The sequence below is a fragment of the Dendrobates tinctorius genome, unplaced genomic scaffold (genome assembly GCF_039654945.1).
Source record: "Dendrobates tinctorius isolate UK_male_01 unplaced genomic scaffold, ASM3965494v1 ptg000069l, whole genome shotgun sequence".
NCBI lineage: Eukaryota > Metazoa > Chordata > Amphibia > Anura > Dendrobatidae > Dendrobates > Dendrobates tinctorius.
The window spans coordinates 4,897,736-4,916,488 of record NW_027361737.1 but is presented as its reverse complement, the minus strand read 5'-3'; the positions used below and the strand labels follow the sequence as shown (position 1 = coordinate 4,916,488).

The 18,753-nt window shown below is 46.3% G+C and overlaps 1 protein-coding gene across 1 annotated transcript in view; it reads left to right on the top strand.

Annotated features, from left to right (window-relative positions):
- Nucleotides 1-18,753, top strand: part of HLTF (helicase like transcription factor) — a 202,678-nt gene that overhangs the window by 71,372 nt on the left and 112,553 nt on the right. Inside the window, exons 7-9 of the mRNA XM_073581064.1 lie at nucleotides 11,255-11,446; nucleotides 12,222-12,311; nucleotides 12,417-12,471. Of these exons, the coding sequence (XP_073437165.1) occupies nucleotides 11,255-11,446; nucleotides 12,222-12,311; nucleotides 12,417-12,471 (337 nt within the window). The remainder of the gene's footprint in view (nucleotides 1-11,254; nucleotides 11,447-12,221; nucleotides 12,312-12,416; nucleotides 12,472-18,753) is intronic.

Sequence of the window (18,753 nt, the reverse complement as noted above, 5' to 3'; positions counted from 1 at the left end):
ACCAGAAAACCCGTAGCTTCTGCGATATACCACAAAATTTGGAAAAGATTCTGTCTGGATTGTGGCAGGCCCGAGTCAGCGGAAGGAAAGCCAGACATCCCAAAGATACTGGATTTCCTTCAGGCAGGCTTTAATAAAGGACTTAGGCCTAGCACGCTGAAGGTCCAGATCTCTGCATTAAGCGCCTTTCTGGACTACCCCTTGGCCTCCCATCCCTGGGTAATAAGATTTATCAGGGCAACTCAGAGGTTACGTCCCACAGTCAGGAGGTCAGTCCCCCCATGGGATCTTAGTCGTGTCCTGCGGTCCCTTTGCTCAGATCCCTTTATTCAGAGTCAGGAGATGCCCATCTCGCATCGAACCATGAAGGTAAAATTCTTAGTGGCGATCACCACTGCAAAACGGATAAGTGAGATACAGGCGCTATCTATCCGAGACCCATATCTCCGAATCTGGGAGGATCGAATAATCATGAGATTAGACCCCACCTTTTTGCCCAAAGTTGCATCAGTCCAAAACTTAAACCAGGAAATCATTTTACCTTCCTTTTGTGAGAACCCCTCAAATGACAAAGGGCCTTGCACGAATTAGACGTACGCCAGGCAGTTATTGATTACATCAGGGCCACGCAGGGTTGGAGACAGGACCATAACCTATTTCTACTCTTTGGGGGGAAAAACAAAGGGAGAAAAGCCTCAAAAGCCTCCATCGCGAGATGGATAACATCGCTAATCAGTTTAGCCTATGTCTCTCAGGGGCTTCCTCCCCCAGAAGGGTTAGAGGCTCACTCAACACGAGCTTTATCAGTTTCCTGGGCGGAAAGAGCAGGGGATTCAGTAAACCAAATTTGTAGGGCCCCAACCTGGTCCAGGTTGGACATATTCTGTAAGCATTACAAATTAGATGTGTTCTCTAACCAACAGACTGCTTTCGGGAGAATGGTTCTCCAGGCAGTCATCCCACCCTAAGGGGATACTTTGGTATTCTCCCTGGTGCTGTCAGGAGGGACGTCCTGGAAAATGGGCATTAGACCTACCGGTAAATATGTTTCCAGGAGTCCATCCTGACAGCATGGATAGTTCCCTTCCCGAATTAATGATGTCATATGTCGTAATATGTTTCTGTAAATAAAGTGTTCAGTTGCATCATCCACGGTGTGGTACTTGGAAAAACACTGAGGGAATGGGGGGTGGAGACTGTTTTTAACCTCTTGTGTGCTCTTCCTGTCCCTGCAAGGAGGCGAGGGACGTCCTCCCTGGTGCTGTCAGGATGGACTCCTGGAAACATAATTACCGGTAGGTCTAATGCCTATTTTTATTCGATCGTCCATGACAGCACCACCTGAGAGAGGGGATCCGCCCTTCAGGAACAGGAAACCTACAGATACAAAAGGGCGGCACCTCTCCCATGCATCAGTTGGTCTCCTGTTCCTGGAGGACAGGGTTCCCTACAGATCGTCCGTCATGGATCATCAGGAAATTCCCAGTCCGGCTGACCGACCCAGGTTTGCAGGGGGGTCTCCTACCTCGGTCAGTGCGGGGTCCCTGGAAGTGCCCGGTGGGGCCGGGCAGGTCTCCACTGCAGTGTGCGGAGCAGATGGAGCAAGGGTCCGGAGTACAGCCGTCTCCAGAGTGCCAGCACTGGAGGTAAGTATTCCCCGGGCCCTTCCTGGTGCATCCCCCCTCCCCCGGTGTCCGGTCTTCGTTGCGGCCCCCGTCCTGCATTTGGGGCCTGATCGGCGGTGCACGGCGGCGCGCAGGGGGCTGGAGGCATGCTGAGCCGGGGGCGCCGTCCCAGCTCCCTATCGCGCGTTCCCGCGGGCTCATTTGAGCGGCAGAAGTGACGTGACGGAAGAGGCGGGAACGCCGAAACCGGAAGTCGGATGCTGGTCGGCTTTCTCGTATGCGCCGCGGGTGCGCGGCTGTCCTGGATCGCGTGCAGCGGCCGGGGGGGGAGGCCAGAGCGCAGGGCGGGGAGGTCACGGGGAGGGTCCCAGGTGGGAGGTGCCCTTGGCCAGAACCCTGCTGACCCGGATGTCCGGGGGAGGATATAAGGCGAGCTGGGACGCTGCGGGGGTGCTTCTAAAGGCCCATTGCAGGATGGATACGACAGAAGCCCCCATAGACCAGCAGGACGAGGTGCAGGAGCACCCTCACCTGCAGAGACAGGCCTCAGTGAAGCCTCATACAAGCTACCAGCTAAAGAAACAAGGACGAACGAGCAGGCAGAGCCGCAGAAGTTCCTCCTGGCTGAAGGATTCAGCTGCCTCCCTCCGTGAACCGGTACCTGCTTCTACTGCTTGGGTAAGAGATCTCCATGAAAGTACCTTGATGCAGTGTTCCCTTATGTTTTTTTCGCAGGGGAAGAAAAGCTCGGGTAAACAGAAACATAGGGCGTGTGCCCTCTGTAGTTGCCCCTTGCCAGATGCCCACTCTAAAAAGTTGTCAGCCGTGCGTGCGACAGACGGTAGGGTTCAAAAGGGAACGATAGTCCAGGGCTAGATTGACAGGCCCTTACACTCTCCCCTGTTTATACAGGTAGCGGAAGAGACTCCTGACTTCACAAGCCTGAGGGAAATAATCAGAACAGAGATGAAAGACTCCCTAAAGTCCCTGTCACAAGGGGAATCTTCTAGGAGAAGAGAAGCGAGTTTTTCAGATTCAGAGTCCTCGGCCGCCCCTAGGAAGGACGAAGATTCCTCAGAGCCCCCTGCCTCTTCTTCATCTTCTTCGGAGGAAGACTCTAGCTGTTTCTGCTTCCCCTTAGACCAAATGGATAGGCTAGTCAAAGCAGTAAGGTCCACCATGGGGGTAGCGGACACAAAACCAGAACTCTCAGCGCAGGATCTGATGTTCGGCGGCCTAGATCCAAGGAAGCGCAGGGCCTTCACGCTAAATAACAAAGTCCAGAGCCTAATAGACAGACAGAGAATGGAAGAGGCCTGAAAAAAGGGGCACCTTACCGCCCGCCTTCAAGCGGCAGTACCCCTTTGATGACCCATTGGTAAGCAGATGGGACAAGGCCCCTAAGCTTGACGCCGCAGTAGCCAAAGCCCCCAAAAAATCCTCCATACCTTTCGACGACATGGCCCCCTTAAAAGATATGTTGGACAAAAAGTGGATTCATTTCTAAAAGGAACATGGGAGATGTCAGCAGGCGCTCTAAGACCAACAGTAGCTGCTACTTGCACAGCCAGATCCATGATGGTCTGGCTGGATCAACTTGATTCTCAGCTGAAAGACGGAGCCTCGAGAGCATCCATCCAGAAGACCCTGCCGATCATTCAAAACGCTGCTGCTTTTTTAGCCGATGCATCAGCGGATTCGGCATGGGTGGCGGCCAGGACTGCAGGATTATCGAATGTAGCTCGAAGGGCTCTCTGGTTGAAATGTTGGCCGGGGGATATCAAGGCCAGATCACGACTCTGTTCCATTCCGTGTGAGGGAGAATATCTATTCGGTCCAGTGCTGGACAAACTGTTAGAAAAAGTCGGGGATGATAAAAAGAAATTCCCCAGCCTGCCGAATCCTTCTTATAGACGTCCCTTCACCAGGAAAGGATATTTCCATAGAAGGTCGTCCAGAGATCAAGGCAGATGGGATGAGAAAAGAAGAAAAGGTACAGGATTTATGTTTGGAGGAGGGGGGCGCCAGGAAGGACCAGCGCGTGAAACTAAAAAGCCACCCCAATGACTAGCTGCTCCGGTAGGAGGAAGGCTACCTGCCTTCTACCCGGCCTCGTCACTAATTTCTAGTAGCAACTGGATCCTAGGGTTGATGGCCTCGGGACTACGGCTAGAGTTTTCCTCTGTCCCCCAAAACAGATTTAAGGTTACCCCACTCAGATCTTCCCCATCATAACAGGCTGCCATAGAGACCGAGGTTCATGATCTACGCAGCAAGAAGGTCCTGACAGAGGTGCCGGAGGCGGAAAGGGGAAGAGGTTTATACTCCCCTCTGTTCCTAGTCCGTAAGCTAGACTGCTCCTTCAGGACTATAAATAATCTTAAAGCCCTCAACGAGTTTCTGATCATACGTCCATTCAAAATGGAAACAATTAATTCCACAAAAAAATTGCTGTTTAAAAATTGCTTTATGGTGGTGTTAGATTTAAAAGATGCCTACTACCATATACCCATTCATGGAGCTCATAAGCGTTTCCTCAGAGTGGCGGTTCAGTTAGATGGGTCAGTTCAACATTTCAAATATGTGGCCCTCCCCTTTGGTGTGGCAGTCGCTCCCCGGGTATTTACTAAAGTTATAGCCGAGGTCATGGCCCATCTCCGTGAATCAGACATTCTGGTGGTCCCTTACCTGGATGACTTCCTTATTACAGGCAAAACAGCGGAACATTGTTTGGAGCAGTTACAAAGAGCAATGTCTGCTCTAGAGCGGTTAGGATGGCTGCTAAATATCAAAAAAATCTCGGTTGCAGCCAATGAAGGTCCAGAAATTCTTAGGCCTAATCATAGATTCCAAGAAGCAGGAATGCCGTCTGCCTCCTAAGAAGTTAGTCCGCCTACACTCTCAGGTCCTGAACGCTTCCAATAACCCCACCATGACCCTCAGGAAAGCCATGTCCCTTCTGGGCTCTCTCTCGTCCTGTATCCCCGCGGTCCAGTGGGCCCAGTTTCATACAAGGAAACTACAGGGCGAGGTTTTATTGCATCAAAGAGTCCTTGGGTGTTACCTGGAGGGCCAGCTAACTTTATCCCGGAACATGAGGGAGTCCCTAGAGTAGTGGTTTGAAAGGAATAACTTATCCAGAGGGGTGCCCTGGGAGTATAACATAACCCACATAGTCACCACAGACGCAAGCCCTTCCGGTTGGGGGCCTCATATGGGTGAGATTTTGGTCCAGGGCCTATGGGAGCATCATCAGGAAGAAATGCCATCTAACCTGAAAGAATTGACAGTGGTGGAGCAGGCAGCTAAAAAGCTCCTTATGTATCTGCAGGGTCATCACGTACGAGTGTTCTCCTACAATCAGGTCACCGTGGCTTATATAAATCACCAAGGCGGGACTCTTTCCAGACCCCAGATGAATGTAGCAGAGTGTTTGTTCCAACTAGCAGAGCAGCATTTTCTATCTTTTAACAGCTCTACATATAAAAGGAAGAGAAAACACCACGGCAGATTTCTTAAGCCGCAATCTGCTAAAACAAGGGGAATGGTCCCTAAAAACCTCCATCTTTGACCTGATTGTACAAAAATGGGGGCAACCAGAGGTGGATCTCTTCGCCATCAGGGAGAACAGGAAAGTGAGGCAATTCTGTTCACTGAATCCCATAGAGGACCCTCTGGCGGTAGACGCTTTTCTGATAAAGTTGGACTTCAGGCTAGCATATGCCTTCCCTCCCTTGTCTCTACTACCCCTGGCGATGAGGAAAATCAGAAAAGACAGGGCGAGGATTATAGTGATCGCTCCTTTCTGGCCCAGGAGGGTGTGGTTCTCATGCCTCAGGACCATGTCTGAGTCCGATCCGTGGCTTCTCCGGACATCCCAGATCTCCTATCCCAGGGCCCAGTTTACCATCCTCAGGTGGCTGACCTACATCTGACGGCGTGGATTTTGAACAGTCACTGCTAAAAGATAAAGGTTTCTCCCCAGACTTGATTAACACCCTACTTAAAAGTAGAAAAATCATTACAACCAAAATTTACGTTAGAATCTGGAAAAGATTCCTTCAAAACTCAGGGGTAGTTGCTAGACAATCAGCACCAATAATTCAAATCTTAGAATTGCTACAAAATGGTCTGGACATGGGGCTTTTCACCAGTACCCTTAAAGTACAAGTATCAGCCTTGGGGGCCCTTTTTTAGCTGCAACATCGCAGGTAATTACTGGGTCAGTAGGTTCATTAAGGCGGCAAGTAGATCCAGACCAGTAGTAAAGGATAGGTTCATGCCGGGGGACTTTAACCTAGTCCTCACAGCTATGACAGAGGCTCCATTTGAACCTATCTCATCAGCCTCCATAACAAACCTGTCCCTCAAAATAGCTTTCCTGGTAGCACTAACGTCAGCTCGTAGAGTAAGTGACATCCAGGCATTATCCAGGCGTTATCCAGGCTTCCTCCTTATATACAATTCAGAGACGATAGGGTAATACTTAGGTAAGTATGCTGGATCGGGCCTAAGGTGGTTTCTAGTTTTCTTAGGACGCAGGAAATAGTCCTTCCTTCCTCCCTAATTCAGTTAACGAGAAGGAAAAAGAAACTACACACCCTAGATGTTAGGAGATGTCTCCTGGAATACCTGGCAGTTACTGATCCCTGGAAGAAGGATAATGCCTTTTTTGTCGCCCAACAAGGCGCTAGGAAGGGTCTTGGAGCATCAAAAAACACGATAGCCAGGTGGATTAGAGAGGCTATTTCACTAGCGTACACCTCAAAAGGCAGATTGGCACCTGGGAAGCTGAGGGCGCATTCCACCAGAGCCATGGCGACTTCATGAGCCGAAAGATCGGAAGTCTCCATTGACCAAATATGTAAGGCAGCTACTTTGTCCTCTCAGAGCACCTTTTATAGTCATTATAGGCTAGACCTGGGTGCGTCCGCAGACCTCTCCTTTGGTGTAAGGGTGCTGCAGGCTGTAGTCCCTCCCTAAGTAGTTATTACTCTCTGTAATTCTCTCAGGTGGTGCTGTCATGGACGATCGAATAAAGGCTTGTTACTTACCGGTGAACGGTATTTTTCGGAGTCCATGACAGCACCCTTAGATTCCCGCCCTTGTTTTCGTTAAGTTTGGGTGTGCACTTCTTCCTCTTATACGTCCACTCGTCATGAATAGTTAAGTAGTAATAGTATTGTACATAAATCATGCCATTAACCTTGGAGGTGCTCTGTAATCCAACTGATGCGTGGGAGAGGTGCCGCCCTTTTGTAGCTGTAGGTTTCCTGTTCCTAAAGGGCGGATCCCCTCTCTCAGGTGGTGCTGTCATGGACGATCGAATAAAAATGTAATAACTCATTTATATACATACTAGATGGAGGCCCGATGCTATTGCATCGGGAGGGCAGTAATATCACGATGAGGGCAGGCTTTGCAGCGTTGAGAATCCCCCCCCCATGTGCTCACCCACCTATCCACTCTCTCTTCCCCCATATGCTGACTTCTCCCGTCTGTGCTCTCTTCTTTGACCTGTCTACCCCATGTGCTATCCCTTGTCTGCTGTCTCTCCTTTCTGTGCTGTGTTCTCCCCTCATGTGCTGTCTCGTTTGAGCTGTCTCCCCCCTGTGCTCTGTCTCTCTCACCCCTGTGTCTGACCGTGTACAGAACATACCACAGCTCCTAGGCAGGGGAAGAAGCAAAAGACAGTACTGACATTACAGCAGGAGATCGCAGAGGATACATTTTGTGAGGTAAAATATTTCACTGATTATTTTATTTAAAAACAATCAGTGAAATATTTTACCTCACAAAATATGTTCCTCTGCGATCTCCTGGTGTACATACACGGTCAGACACAGACAATTTTTAAAATGTGTGAAAACCCCATTAATGTGACCGGCTTCCTCTGCCTGTAGACACGTCGCGCATCTGCCGCCGGGATCAGCCGAATGATTCACTGCATCTTCGAGTAATTCCAGCAGGCGCAGTAAATGAGACCACGCAAATAGGCTGCGTGAGTGTGAGAATGTGTGTCGTGCGACGGTGTTCTGCTGGTGGTACTGTGCAATAGGTTGGTACCAGCAGCAGTTTCCATATTGAGACACCCATCACTTGGGTGTCCCAATATGCGGTGGGTGAACTTCCTCCGCTTGGAATTCTTGGATACGGTGACATCTGGACAGAACAGGAAATTAAAACATTACAAGGCAATTATATAAATAGATTCACAGTGGGTACGGAAAGTATTCAGACCCCTTTAAATTTTTCACTCTTTGTTTCATTGCAGCCATTTGGTAAATTCAAAAAAGTTCATTTTTTTTCTCAATGTAAACTCTGCACCCCATCTTCACTGAAAAAAAAACCTGAAAATGTAGAAATTTTTGCAAATTTATTTAAAAAAAAAAAACTGAAATATCACATGGTCGTAAGTATTCAGGTGGTGCTGTCATGGACTTGACTTTTAAAAAAATTAAATTGCATCGAGGCATAGGCCAATCCTCTTTATAAGGATATCATTATATAGAGGATTGGCCTTTTCCTGGAAGACTTGGCACCCGTATCCCATTTACTGCTTGCTAGTGCTGCTTTTTTTTCTGTTTATAAATAATATATATATTTTTTTAAAATGGTCCGCACATGGCTGCCCCTGTGCCGTATGTCTTTTTTTTTTTTTTTTTTTTGATGGACCCAAAGACCTTTATGAGTAATTTTAATCCAAGACTTTCAAAGGATGGAAGTAAAGGTTTGTGGATGGTTTCTGCGCTTGCCGACAGTTGAGACGTATAACACAGGATATAACAACAAAATGGTGGTTTATTCAACGCATTTCAAAGTATAAGTGACTTTTTCATCGGGAAAGACCACAAGTTCCAGGTTACTTGTGGTCGTCCTGATGAAGAAGTCATTTGTACTTTGAAATATGTCAAATAAACCACCATTTTGTTTTTTATCCTGGGATGTACGTCTCGTTAACTGTCGGCAAGTGCAGAAACCATCCACAAACATTTACTTCGATCCTTTGATGTCTTTTGGTCAATTGCTGACCCGTGGATCTGCTGCAGCTGAAATTCCGTTTGACATGCTTTTGTATAGGTCTAGAAGGCGCAGGGCTGTGGAGTCGGTAAGCCAAACCTGCGACACCGACTCCTCAATTTCCCTTACACCGACTCCAACTCCGACTCCACGACTCCGACTCCCACACATATCGCTTATATTTAAGTGAAAAATTTATTGTAGTACAATGTGAACCTCAGACATTTAATCATTTTTATGATCCAATAATCAAGATATTTAGATAGAACAGAATATATATTGGTGTACTACCCGGTTTTCATTCATTTTGGTACAGATACCATATGGATAGACAGATATGGATAAATGGATAGATAGAGCAGATTTCTAATCTGCTTTTGCTATTGAAAACATTATCTATGAGCTCAAAAACCTTTCAGGTGATGCAGTTTTTTAAAAAGATGATCAGCTTTTGCAGCTGAAAAACGTATCCTCAAAAAACACAGGAAAAACGCTGTGTGTGAATGTAGCCTTAGATCAGGAATATAACAGCCATTTATAGGACATTTCATAACTTTCCCAAACTCCTATGAAAAAATATTCAGCAAATCCTGCATTGAATTACTGTACCCAATTTATTATATATTTTAGGAGTCGGAGTCGGTCCATTTTATACCGACTCCACCAAAATGAGCACCGACTCCGACTCCGACTCCACAGCCCTGAGAAGGCGAGTGTAATCTGATTTTACCGCCTGTCATATCTCTTGGATAAGACCCTATTTTTGAGCTGATCTCTTCTACAGCTCTGTGATTAATTCATGACTTGGGTCATTTCTCCTTGTTTATTTTTGCAAATAAAGTGGTAAAAAGATTACTGATGTGTGAACAGCACAATTTGCTATAGTGAATATATGTTTTACCCATGAAAAACCCAGAACCCATATGTGATTCACTGACCTCTGAATGAAGCCTAGGAAATGATTATACGGATGTCACACTTCATTTGTCCTCACAGTCTTACATTGTGCTTGTAGCACTCTCAGGTAGCACTTGTTCCCTGGCGCTGGGTTATAGAATTATTCGAATTGCAGATATTGTCCCATGATATTTATCTGTACTCCCAAATTGGCTTGCTAAGAGTAGGGTCACATGCCTATTGCTGGCATCTATGGCAGGAGTCAAGATGAAAGGGTTCACTTGCTGGTGACAACTTCACCTGTGTATTTAAGTTTTGGCTTTTGTGTTGTTTGATATCTGTAATTTAAGAGCTTCTTTCAAGGTAGTACCACTGAGACCAAGACATCTGCCCCAGGTAGGTAAGTGGTGTCCCAGTTCTATTAAAGGCAGCTTTTTGGGTCCCCAAAGTCTCAGAAACAACCCAGTTACAATTTAGATTGCATATCCAATTACTTAATAATGGCTTTGGTACCTGTCCAGCCTCTTAAGTCTTTGGTACCTGTGACAATAGATGTTTTTAAACCAGCATTTAATGCTGTCCTCCGTCTATGTAAGTGGACCGACAAGTCTGGGGGGGATCACTGAATGCAATTTGACATTAAATGTGAGTGCCATTTTCCTGATTTGCTCTGTTGTCTTTTCTTCTGTGCTTGAAGCTTTGCACATGTGCATGATATTGTTACTGGGCACAGAGGAGAAGACACAGTGAGTCCGGAGGATGTCCATCAAGTCCGAGGGATCGAGATTTCAGCCTGTACAACTGGACTGCTTTTAGGGAAGAAATGGTTGCCCAGTTAATTTTCATATGCCAACCACAACATTTAAGAGTTAATTTTTCTTAAACCTCAAGTGCAGGGGTCCCCAACGTGTAGCTCGGGAGCCACATGTGGCTCACGGACCAATGAATCGTCGCTCGCGGCTGTCTTCCAGCTTGGTGCATAAGCTCCAGGTCTAACAAACAAGTATGAAGAGCAAATCTCAAAATGGTGAATTTTGTGGGTAGCCTTGCACAGAAGAGCAGATCTGGATGCACATATACTGGTCTTAGGGGTTCAGAGCTCATTTAAGTAAGGTACGCTGGAGACAGGATGATGCTACCTGTCAGAGGAGGTGCCTGAAACTGGATGAGACAGTGTGTAGGGAGTGCTGGATGGGAGAATACTGAATGGGGGAATTGTGGGACCGCTGGATCTTGGTATACTGCTTCAGGGTTAATTTTGTGGAAAAGCTTTGGTCATCATTATACCCGTAATGGGGGCTTTGGATGCCACTACTGTGAGGAGGGAGGGATGTGGATGTGGCTCGCGACCCTCTCTGAGCTGAATGTGGATTTCTAGGTCTGAAAGGTTGGGGACCACTGCTCTAGTGTCTCTGGTATCGGAGACATTAATTGTGAAACTGCACTAAATTTTACTGGGGGCGGTTTAGATAAAGTGATATGTCGAGGCTTATCACTTTATGATCACTGGAAGGTTCATGGGGCGTCTAGCGTTGTCAGGTACTCGGTACTCCCACTTTAGAATATAAGACGTGGGCATTTTTTTTTTTTATTTTTTTTTGTCCCTCCTAAAAGTGTATATTGTCTTTAAAGCATAAGAGACCTGAATGTAAGAAAGTTGACAAAATTCCACTGTGGGCATCCTAATGAAATCTCTTTTCTTTTCTGTATAGGCCGTACAAACTGTGTTGCTTCCACATCAGAAGCAGGCTTTGGCATGGATGGTTTCACGAGAGAACAATAAAGAGCTGCCGCCTTTTTGGGAGCAGAGAAGCAACCTATACTACAACACTCTTACAAACTTTGCTGAGAAAGAAAGACCTGAAAGTGTCAAAGGAGGGATTTTGGCAGATGACATGGGCCTGGTATGTAGTCTTTAGTTCTGATTAATATGAGTAGTAAGCATAATTTTATTAGTAATGTGCTGTATAAATATTGCTGGCTGTTAATATGCAAACTCTTCCTTTTGAAATTGCTATTTAAATGAGACTTAAAGACAAACTCTGAGCTGCATCAAAGCCAAAAAATGGTGAGCTGATGATGATCATGCTTTGTATCATCCTTAAAACCATAGGTGGCATATTCCACTGGTGAAAAACAGTAGTAGTAAGAAAGAAGGAATTATCGGAACATCCACTGGTAAAATAATCTTTATTGTTGACACATTAAAAATGTAATCCCATATGGAAAGATAAACTACCAGTGGATGGGCCAATAACCCCTTCGTTCCCACTTCTGAGCTGCATCCCGATCTGTTGACACGTTTGCACTCTTTTTTTGTTAGCTCTCACCGTCATAGTGCATGATTTAATGCAGAGGGAGGCTGCTGTGATCACAGGACAAGGTTTTCTACCTTTTTTACCCCGTGCGCTGTCTGAGCAAAGCCATGCATGGTAACCTAGGCAAGCACAGAATGATTTTCTTCTTTATCGGATTGGCTGTCTTGAGGTCATCTTGCCTGAACTGATAGGCTGAGAAGTGGCTCGGCACTCTACAGTGCGGCGGTGCTTTCACTGTAACAATTCTTGTTGGCTAAAAGATGCAACAGCCTAATTAGTAACTATGAGGTATATGGTGAGTAAACTTTTCAATGTGTGTGTTGTTTTAACAGTCTTTTTAGTCATTGTTTGTTTTCTACAGGGGAAGACACTGTCAGTTATTGCATTAATTCTTACAAACTTTCATAGTGGAAAACCTTTGCCAACTGTGAAACTCCAATCAGGAAAACAGGTTAAGTTTTTTTTTTTTTTTTTTTTTATCATCATGCAAATATTATGGCTATTTTGGATTATTAATGGTGGAAGATGTCATGATTTCCCTTACTTTTTTATCCAGAATACTTCCTTAGCTGCCAGATCTAGAAATAGCGAGTCACAGGAATCGTACGAGGGTAAGGCTATCAAGATATAATAATTTTTTTGTGTATATAATGGGTAAAACAGAGAATTTGTTACTGTATTACAAATCCTAGGCTGTGCCCTTATTTTATTAGAGGACAGTCTAAATCCTATGTATTCTGGAGTACTAACTAGGTTGATTGGACAGAAAAGCAGCACGGTAGCTCAGTGGTTAACACTGGAAACTTGTAGCACTGGGGTCCTGGCTTCATGTACCTTCAAAAACAACATCTTCAAGGAGTTTGTATGTTCTCCCCATGTTTACATGCTGCTTGGTTCTCCAGTTTCCTCCCACACTCCAAAGACATACTGATGGGGAATTTAGGTTGTGAGCCCAATGGGGACCGTGATAATAATGTCTATAACATGCTGTTGGATATGATGGTGTCGTAGCTGTTTTCGTTCTGACCAACGTCAGGTCTGCCAGATCACCAGTGAGGCCGAATAAGGAGTTTTATGCCCTTCATTTACAAGCGCTTGGAGACAAGAGACTGCACACACGGGCCGTGGGCAAATCACTTTATCTGACGTAATGAAACACAAGGCAATCTTTATACCATTTACAACAATATGTAATTCTATGGAGCTCATGTGGCCCCCACCATCACCTCAGGGTCATACCTTGTTTACAATGTACCCAGAACATGTTGTTACTGACTATTGAGAACATATATGATAAGAAGCATTTTTCCCTTGAAGAGGAGACAGGTAAAACTGCAGCGTCATGAGAATAAATGAAAGGCAAAAGGCAAATGAAGTATTAAAGGGAGTTAAAGGGATATAAAGGCATACCATTATCCCTTCTATATCAATTCCCCCCTTTTGTAAATGGTATATCCTTTGCCACAGGGTCAGCTGATATCCACAAAGGAGCTACTGTCTCATGGGTCTAGTACCCATAAGGGGGCTTCCTACCTGCTTCGCCCATCCACCCTCAGTGTGGACACTCACTTTCCCCATCAGCAATGGCTATCTGGGGTCTATGATACACTAAAGAAGGTTCAGCCTTAGATTCTTTTTTATGCAAACATTAGTCAGTAGCTTAAGTAATACATACAATTGTGGCCAAAAGAATTGTCCTAAAGCCAAATTGGATATAATTCCACACCAAAAATAAAAAAGAGGGTGGACAAAAGTATTGACACTGTTCGAAAAATCATGTGATGCTTCCCAGGAAGACCCCACTTCTTACCCCGAGACATAAAAAAGCCAGGCTGGAGTTTGCCAAAACTTACCTGAAAAAGCCTAAAACGCTTTGGAAGAATGTTCTCTGGTCAGATGAGACAAAAGTAGAGTTTTTTGGGCAAAGGCATCAACATAGTTTACAGGAGAAAAAAGAGGCATTCAAAGAAAAGAACACGGTCCCTACAGTCAAACATGGCGGAGGTTGCCTGATGTTTTGAGGTTGCTTTGCTGCCTCTGGCACTGGACTGCTTGACCGTGTGCATGGCATTATGAAGTCAGAAGACTACCAACAAATCTTGCAGCATAATGTCAGGCCCAGTGTGAGAAGGCTGGGTCTCTCTCAGAGGTCATGGGTCTTCCATCAGGGCAATGACCCAAAACACACTTCAAAAAGCACTAGAAAATGGTTTGAGAGAAAGCACTGGAGACTTCTAAGGTGGCCAGCAATGAGTCCAGACCTGAATCCCATAGAACACCTGTGGAGAGATGGTTACCGGAAGCGGTTGGTCGCAGTTATTTTGGCTAAAGGTTGTGCAACCAAGTATTAGGCTGAGGGTGACAATACTTTTGTCTGGCCCATTTTTGGAGTTTTGTGTGAAATGATCAATGTTTTGCTTTTTGCTTCATTCTCTTTTGTGTTTTTTCATTTAAGACAAATTAAATGAAGATAATAATACCAAAGAATTTGTGTTTGCAATCATTTTCAGTAAGAAACTGAGTATTATCTGACAGAATTGCAGGGGTGTCAATACTTTTGGCAAAAACTGTATATTGGCGCTTTTAAGGCTACATAAAACAATAAGCAAAACAAAAAAATTTGCATACAAGTCTGTACAATGCCAAAAATCCATCCTGCTATGCCATTAAACCAATTTGCTGGATTTAAAAAAAGAATGCGTTACCCCACCAGGAGTCTTTGTTTGCACTGTGTTGTTTTAACCATTGGTCTCTAAGTTCACCTATTTTGTCTATACTGGCCCTGATCTGGAGATTGCCAGCAGGGTCGATATAATTACAACAGGTGGGACCAATTAGTTGACACATTCCTCCTTCACATTTGTACCTTAGGCCGCGTTATATTAAACTGAAACCAGGGATTAGCGGCCCATCCGATTATAGCCAATGAGACAGATATATCACGGGGCACATCTTTTCCCCAAAACCTATATTGAGTCAAAGTCTCATTGTGTATGCAGTGTGGGGTTAACCCCTTCATGAACAAGCCTATTTTGACCTTAATGACCAGGCCATTTTTTGCATTTCTGACCAGTGTCCCTTTATGAGGTAATAACTCAGGAACGCTTCAACGGATCCTAGCGATTCTGAGATTTTTTTCGTGACATACTGGGCTTCATGTTAGTGGTAAATTTAGGTCGATAATTTTTGCGTTTATTTGTGAAAAAATCAAATTTGGCAAAAAATTTAGAAAATTTCGCAATTTTCTAATTTTGAATTTTTATTCTGTTAAACCAGAGTTATGTGACACAAAGTGGTTACTAAATAACATTTCCCACATGTCTACTTTACATCAGCACAATTTTGGAAACAAAATTTTTTTTTTGTTAGGAAGTTATAAGGGTTAAAAGTTGACCAGTGATTTCTCATTTTTACAACAAAATTTACAAAACCATTTTTTTAGGGACCACCTCACATTTGAAGTCACTTTGAGGAGTCTATATGGCAGAAAATACCCAAAAGTGACACCATTCTAAAAACTGCACCCCTCAAGCTACTCAAAACTACATTCAAGAAGATTATTATCCCTTCAGGTGTTTCACAGGAACTAAAGCAACGTGGAAAGAAAAAATGGACATTTTAATTTTTCCAACAAAAATTCCGCAGCAAAATCGCTTCGCGGTAAAAAACGCAGCATGCTCATTTTTTTGCGGAATCACGGCGATCCCGCACCCTCCGGGCTTTGGGTACCATATCCCTGTGAAAAATAGAATTTAAAATAAAAAATATTGTTATTCTCACCTTCCGACGTCCCGCGCAGCCTTCCCGCCTCTCTCCACGCTCCCGTTCCCAGTAAGCCTTTGCGAAAATGCCCGCGATGACGTCCGTTCTCGCAGGATCGCGAAGTCTCACGGTCATTCGCGCGACGTCATCGCGAATGACCGCGAGACGTCGCGATCCCGCGAGAATGTTGGTCATCACGGGCATTTTCGCAAAGGATTACTGGGAACGGGAGCATGGAGAGAGGCGGGAAAGCTGCGCGGGACGTCGGAAGGTAAGAATAACACCATTTTTTATTTTTTTTTATTTTTTTTTTACATTTTTTTACTATGTTTGACGAGTGTGACCAACCTGTCAATCAGTTCTCCAAGCGATGCTACAGATCGCTTGGAAAACGCTAGCATTTTGCAAGCTAATTACGCTTGCAAAATGCTAGTTTTTCCGTGGGAAAATCGCGGGAATTTAAAATGCGATTTTTCCCGTCTCCCATGACGGCACACATGAGAGAGGGGATCCGCCCAGTCAGGACAGGAACCCTACTGAAGATAAAAGGGCGGTACCTCTCCCTCGCTTCAGTTGGGTTTCCTGTCCTGACAGGGACCCGTGCTGAAGACAGCAGGTCACACTTACCTGCCCCTCTCCCGTGCCGGCGTAGAAGATCAGGCTGGGCTCCTGAGCACTGGGCGTCGGGATGGAGGAAGCGACGTCCGCGGGTCCTCCGGGGCTCAGCGTCCGAGCGGGCGCAGGAACAGCACGGCGGGGGTCCTGGGGCTCTGCCATGGCTGCCGCGCCGCCCTCTCCCCCTCTGCCGGTGATTCCCTACTCTGGAGCAGCTCAGGAGCGTTGAGGGAGCGGCCGCTTCCGGGTCGCGCTCCTCTGACGTCACGCGCAGGGCACGCTGGGGAAGGGGCGTGCCCGCGTGACGTCGGAGGCGGCGCCGACAATCCAATATGGCGGCGCCCATGGTGAAGAACGCCGATCGGTGGAGAGAGATCCCGGCGGTATGGCAGGGGGGGAGGGGCTGTGGGGGTAACCGGAGGAGGCGGAGAGTGCAGTGGATCCCCCTTACATAAGGGGGATGACCACAGAAGACGCACTCATGCCCAAGGCTTCAGAATGGAAGTGGGGCAAGACGAGCAGCGTCAGCAGCAGCGTCAGCAGCAAGACCTCTCGCCAGATGCCAGGCCGAGCCACCAACATACCAGGAGCAGTCGCTCAAGTGGTGGGAGCGGCAGTCATAAGCACAATCGGCATGACTCTGGGACGTCCAGGAGAAACGTCACGAGTGCATCTGAGGAGCCTCCGAGATCGGTACCCCTGATTGACAGCGGTCGTGAGTGATCTACGTGAATGTCACCCTTATGGTAATGGGGTTCCATTTTTTCTGTTTGATCACTAGGGGGCGAGGAAGGCCAGCAGCAAAACCAAAAATAGAGAATGCGCCCTATGTAAAAACCCGCTGGCAGATCAGTGGCAGAAAGATCTCTGCGCTGACTGTATTATCAGGACTATACAGGAGGAGACCCCTGATTTGGTGACTAGTCTGAAGGAGTTAATACATCAGGAGGTGAAAGGTTCCCTAAAGGCAGCCCTTAAAAAGAAAAGAAACCGTAGAAGGAGCTCCGATTCAGAGGCCTCGCCAAAGCAGAAGGGGCGGGATAGATCTTTGTCCCCCTCCACCTCCTCTTCCTCTACGCAGTCCTCAGAATCCTCCTCGGACAGCGATATAGGCGGCCGTCCATGTTTCCCAACGGAGGACGTAGAAAAACTGGTCAAGGCCATTAGAGCTACAATGGGCCTTAAAGAAGAAAAAACTCCCAAATCATTAGAGGATGTAATGTTTGGAGGACTGGAGGAAAAGCGAAAGCGTACCTTCCCTGTAAATGATAAAATAAAAGCGCTAATTGACAGGGAATGGAAAAAGACAGAGCGGTCAGGGGGCTTACCTTCCACATCAAAGAGGAGGTACCCCTTTGACCAGAAGGACTCAGAAACCTGGGAAAAAGTCCCAAAAATTGATGGGGCTGTAGCCAGATCCTCAAAAAAGGTATCCCTACCATTAGAAGATTCTGGCGTGTTGAAAGACCCGCTTGATAAGAAAGCAGATGGGTTTCGGAAGCACATCTGGGAAGCTTCAGCAGGGGGATTGAAGCCAGCAATAGCCGGTACCTGTACCGCTCGTGCCCTCATGGTCTGGCTGCAACAAATAGAGGACCAGATCAAGGATAGAGTTCCTAGAGACGAAATTCTAGCTAATCTAACATTGGTGCACGGAGCAGCGGCTTTCCTGGCCGATTCCTCTGCAGACTCCGCAAGATTGACAGCTAGAGCAGCAAGCCTGTCAAATGCGGCAAGACGAGCCCTGTGGCTTAAAGGGTGTCCCGGAGATTTACCCTCTAAGCACAAGTTATGTTCCATTCCATGCGATGGCCAATTCCTCTTCGGGAAAAACTAGAAGAGATTTTGGAGCATGCGGGGGATAGGAAGAAAAGCTTTCCCCGATTTCCGGGAGAACCTAAGAAGCAGCCCTTTCGGTGGAGGAGATTTAACAGGGGTCGTCCCCCGGGAAATAGAAAAAGCTGGGACTTTAAAGAAAAAAGAGGATCGGGCTATATGTTTAAAGGGCCCTCCACTTCCTCCAAAAAATCTCCCCAATGACATTGGGCCGGAGGTAGGGGGAAGGCTTTCTCTCTTCCTTTCCGCCTGGGCAAATATCTCCCCCAGTACATGGGTCCTAAATATAATCAAGGACGGCTTAAAAATAAAATTCATCCGTCCGCCCAGGCATACCTTCATAATAACACCCAGAAGGAAAGCCCAAGAGCAACAGCTGGCCCTGGAGACGGAAGTCTTGGGACTAGTGAAAAAACAAGTCCTACAGGAAGTCCCAGCGCAAGAAGAAGGAAGGGGGTTCTACTCCCCCCTCTTCTTAATACAAAAACCAGACGGCTCTTGGAGAACCATTGTCAACCTGAGGAGACTCAATCAGTGGATAGACAATTGCTCCTTCAAAATGGAGTCAATCAACACGGCCACAAAGATCCTGTTCCAGCATTGCCTCATGGCAGTGATAGACTTAAAAGATGCCTACTATCACATCCCAATCCATCGGGAGTATCAGAGATATTTGAGAG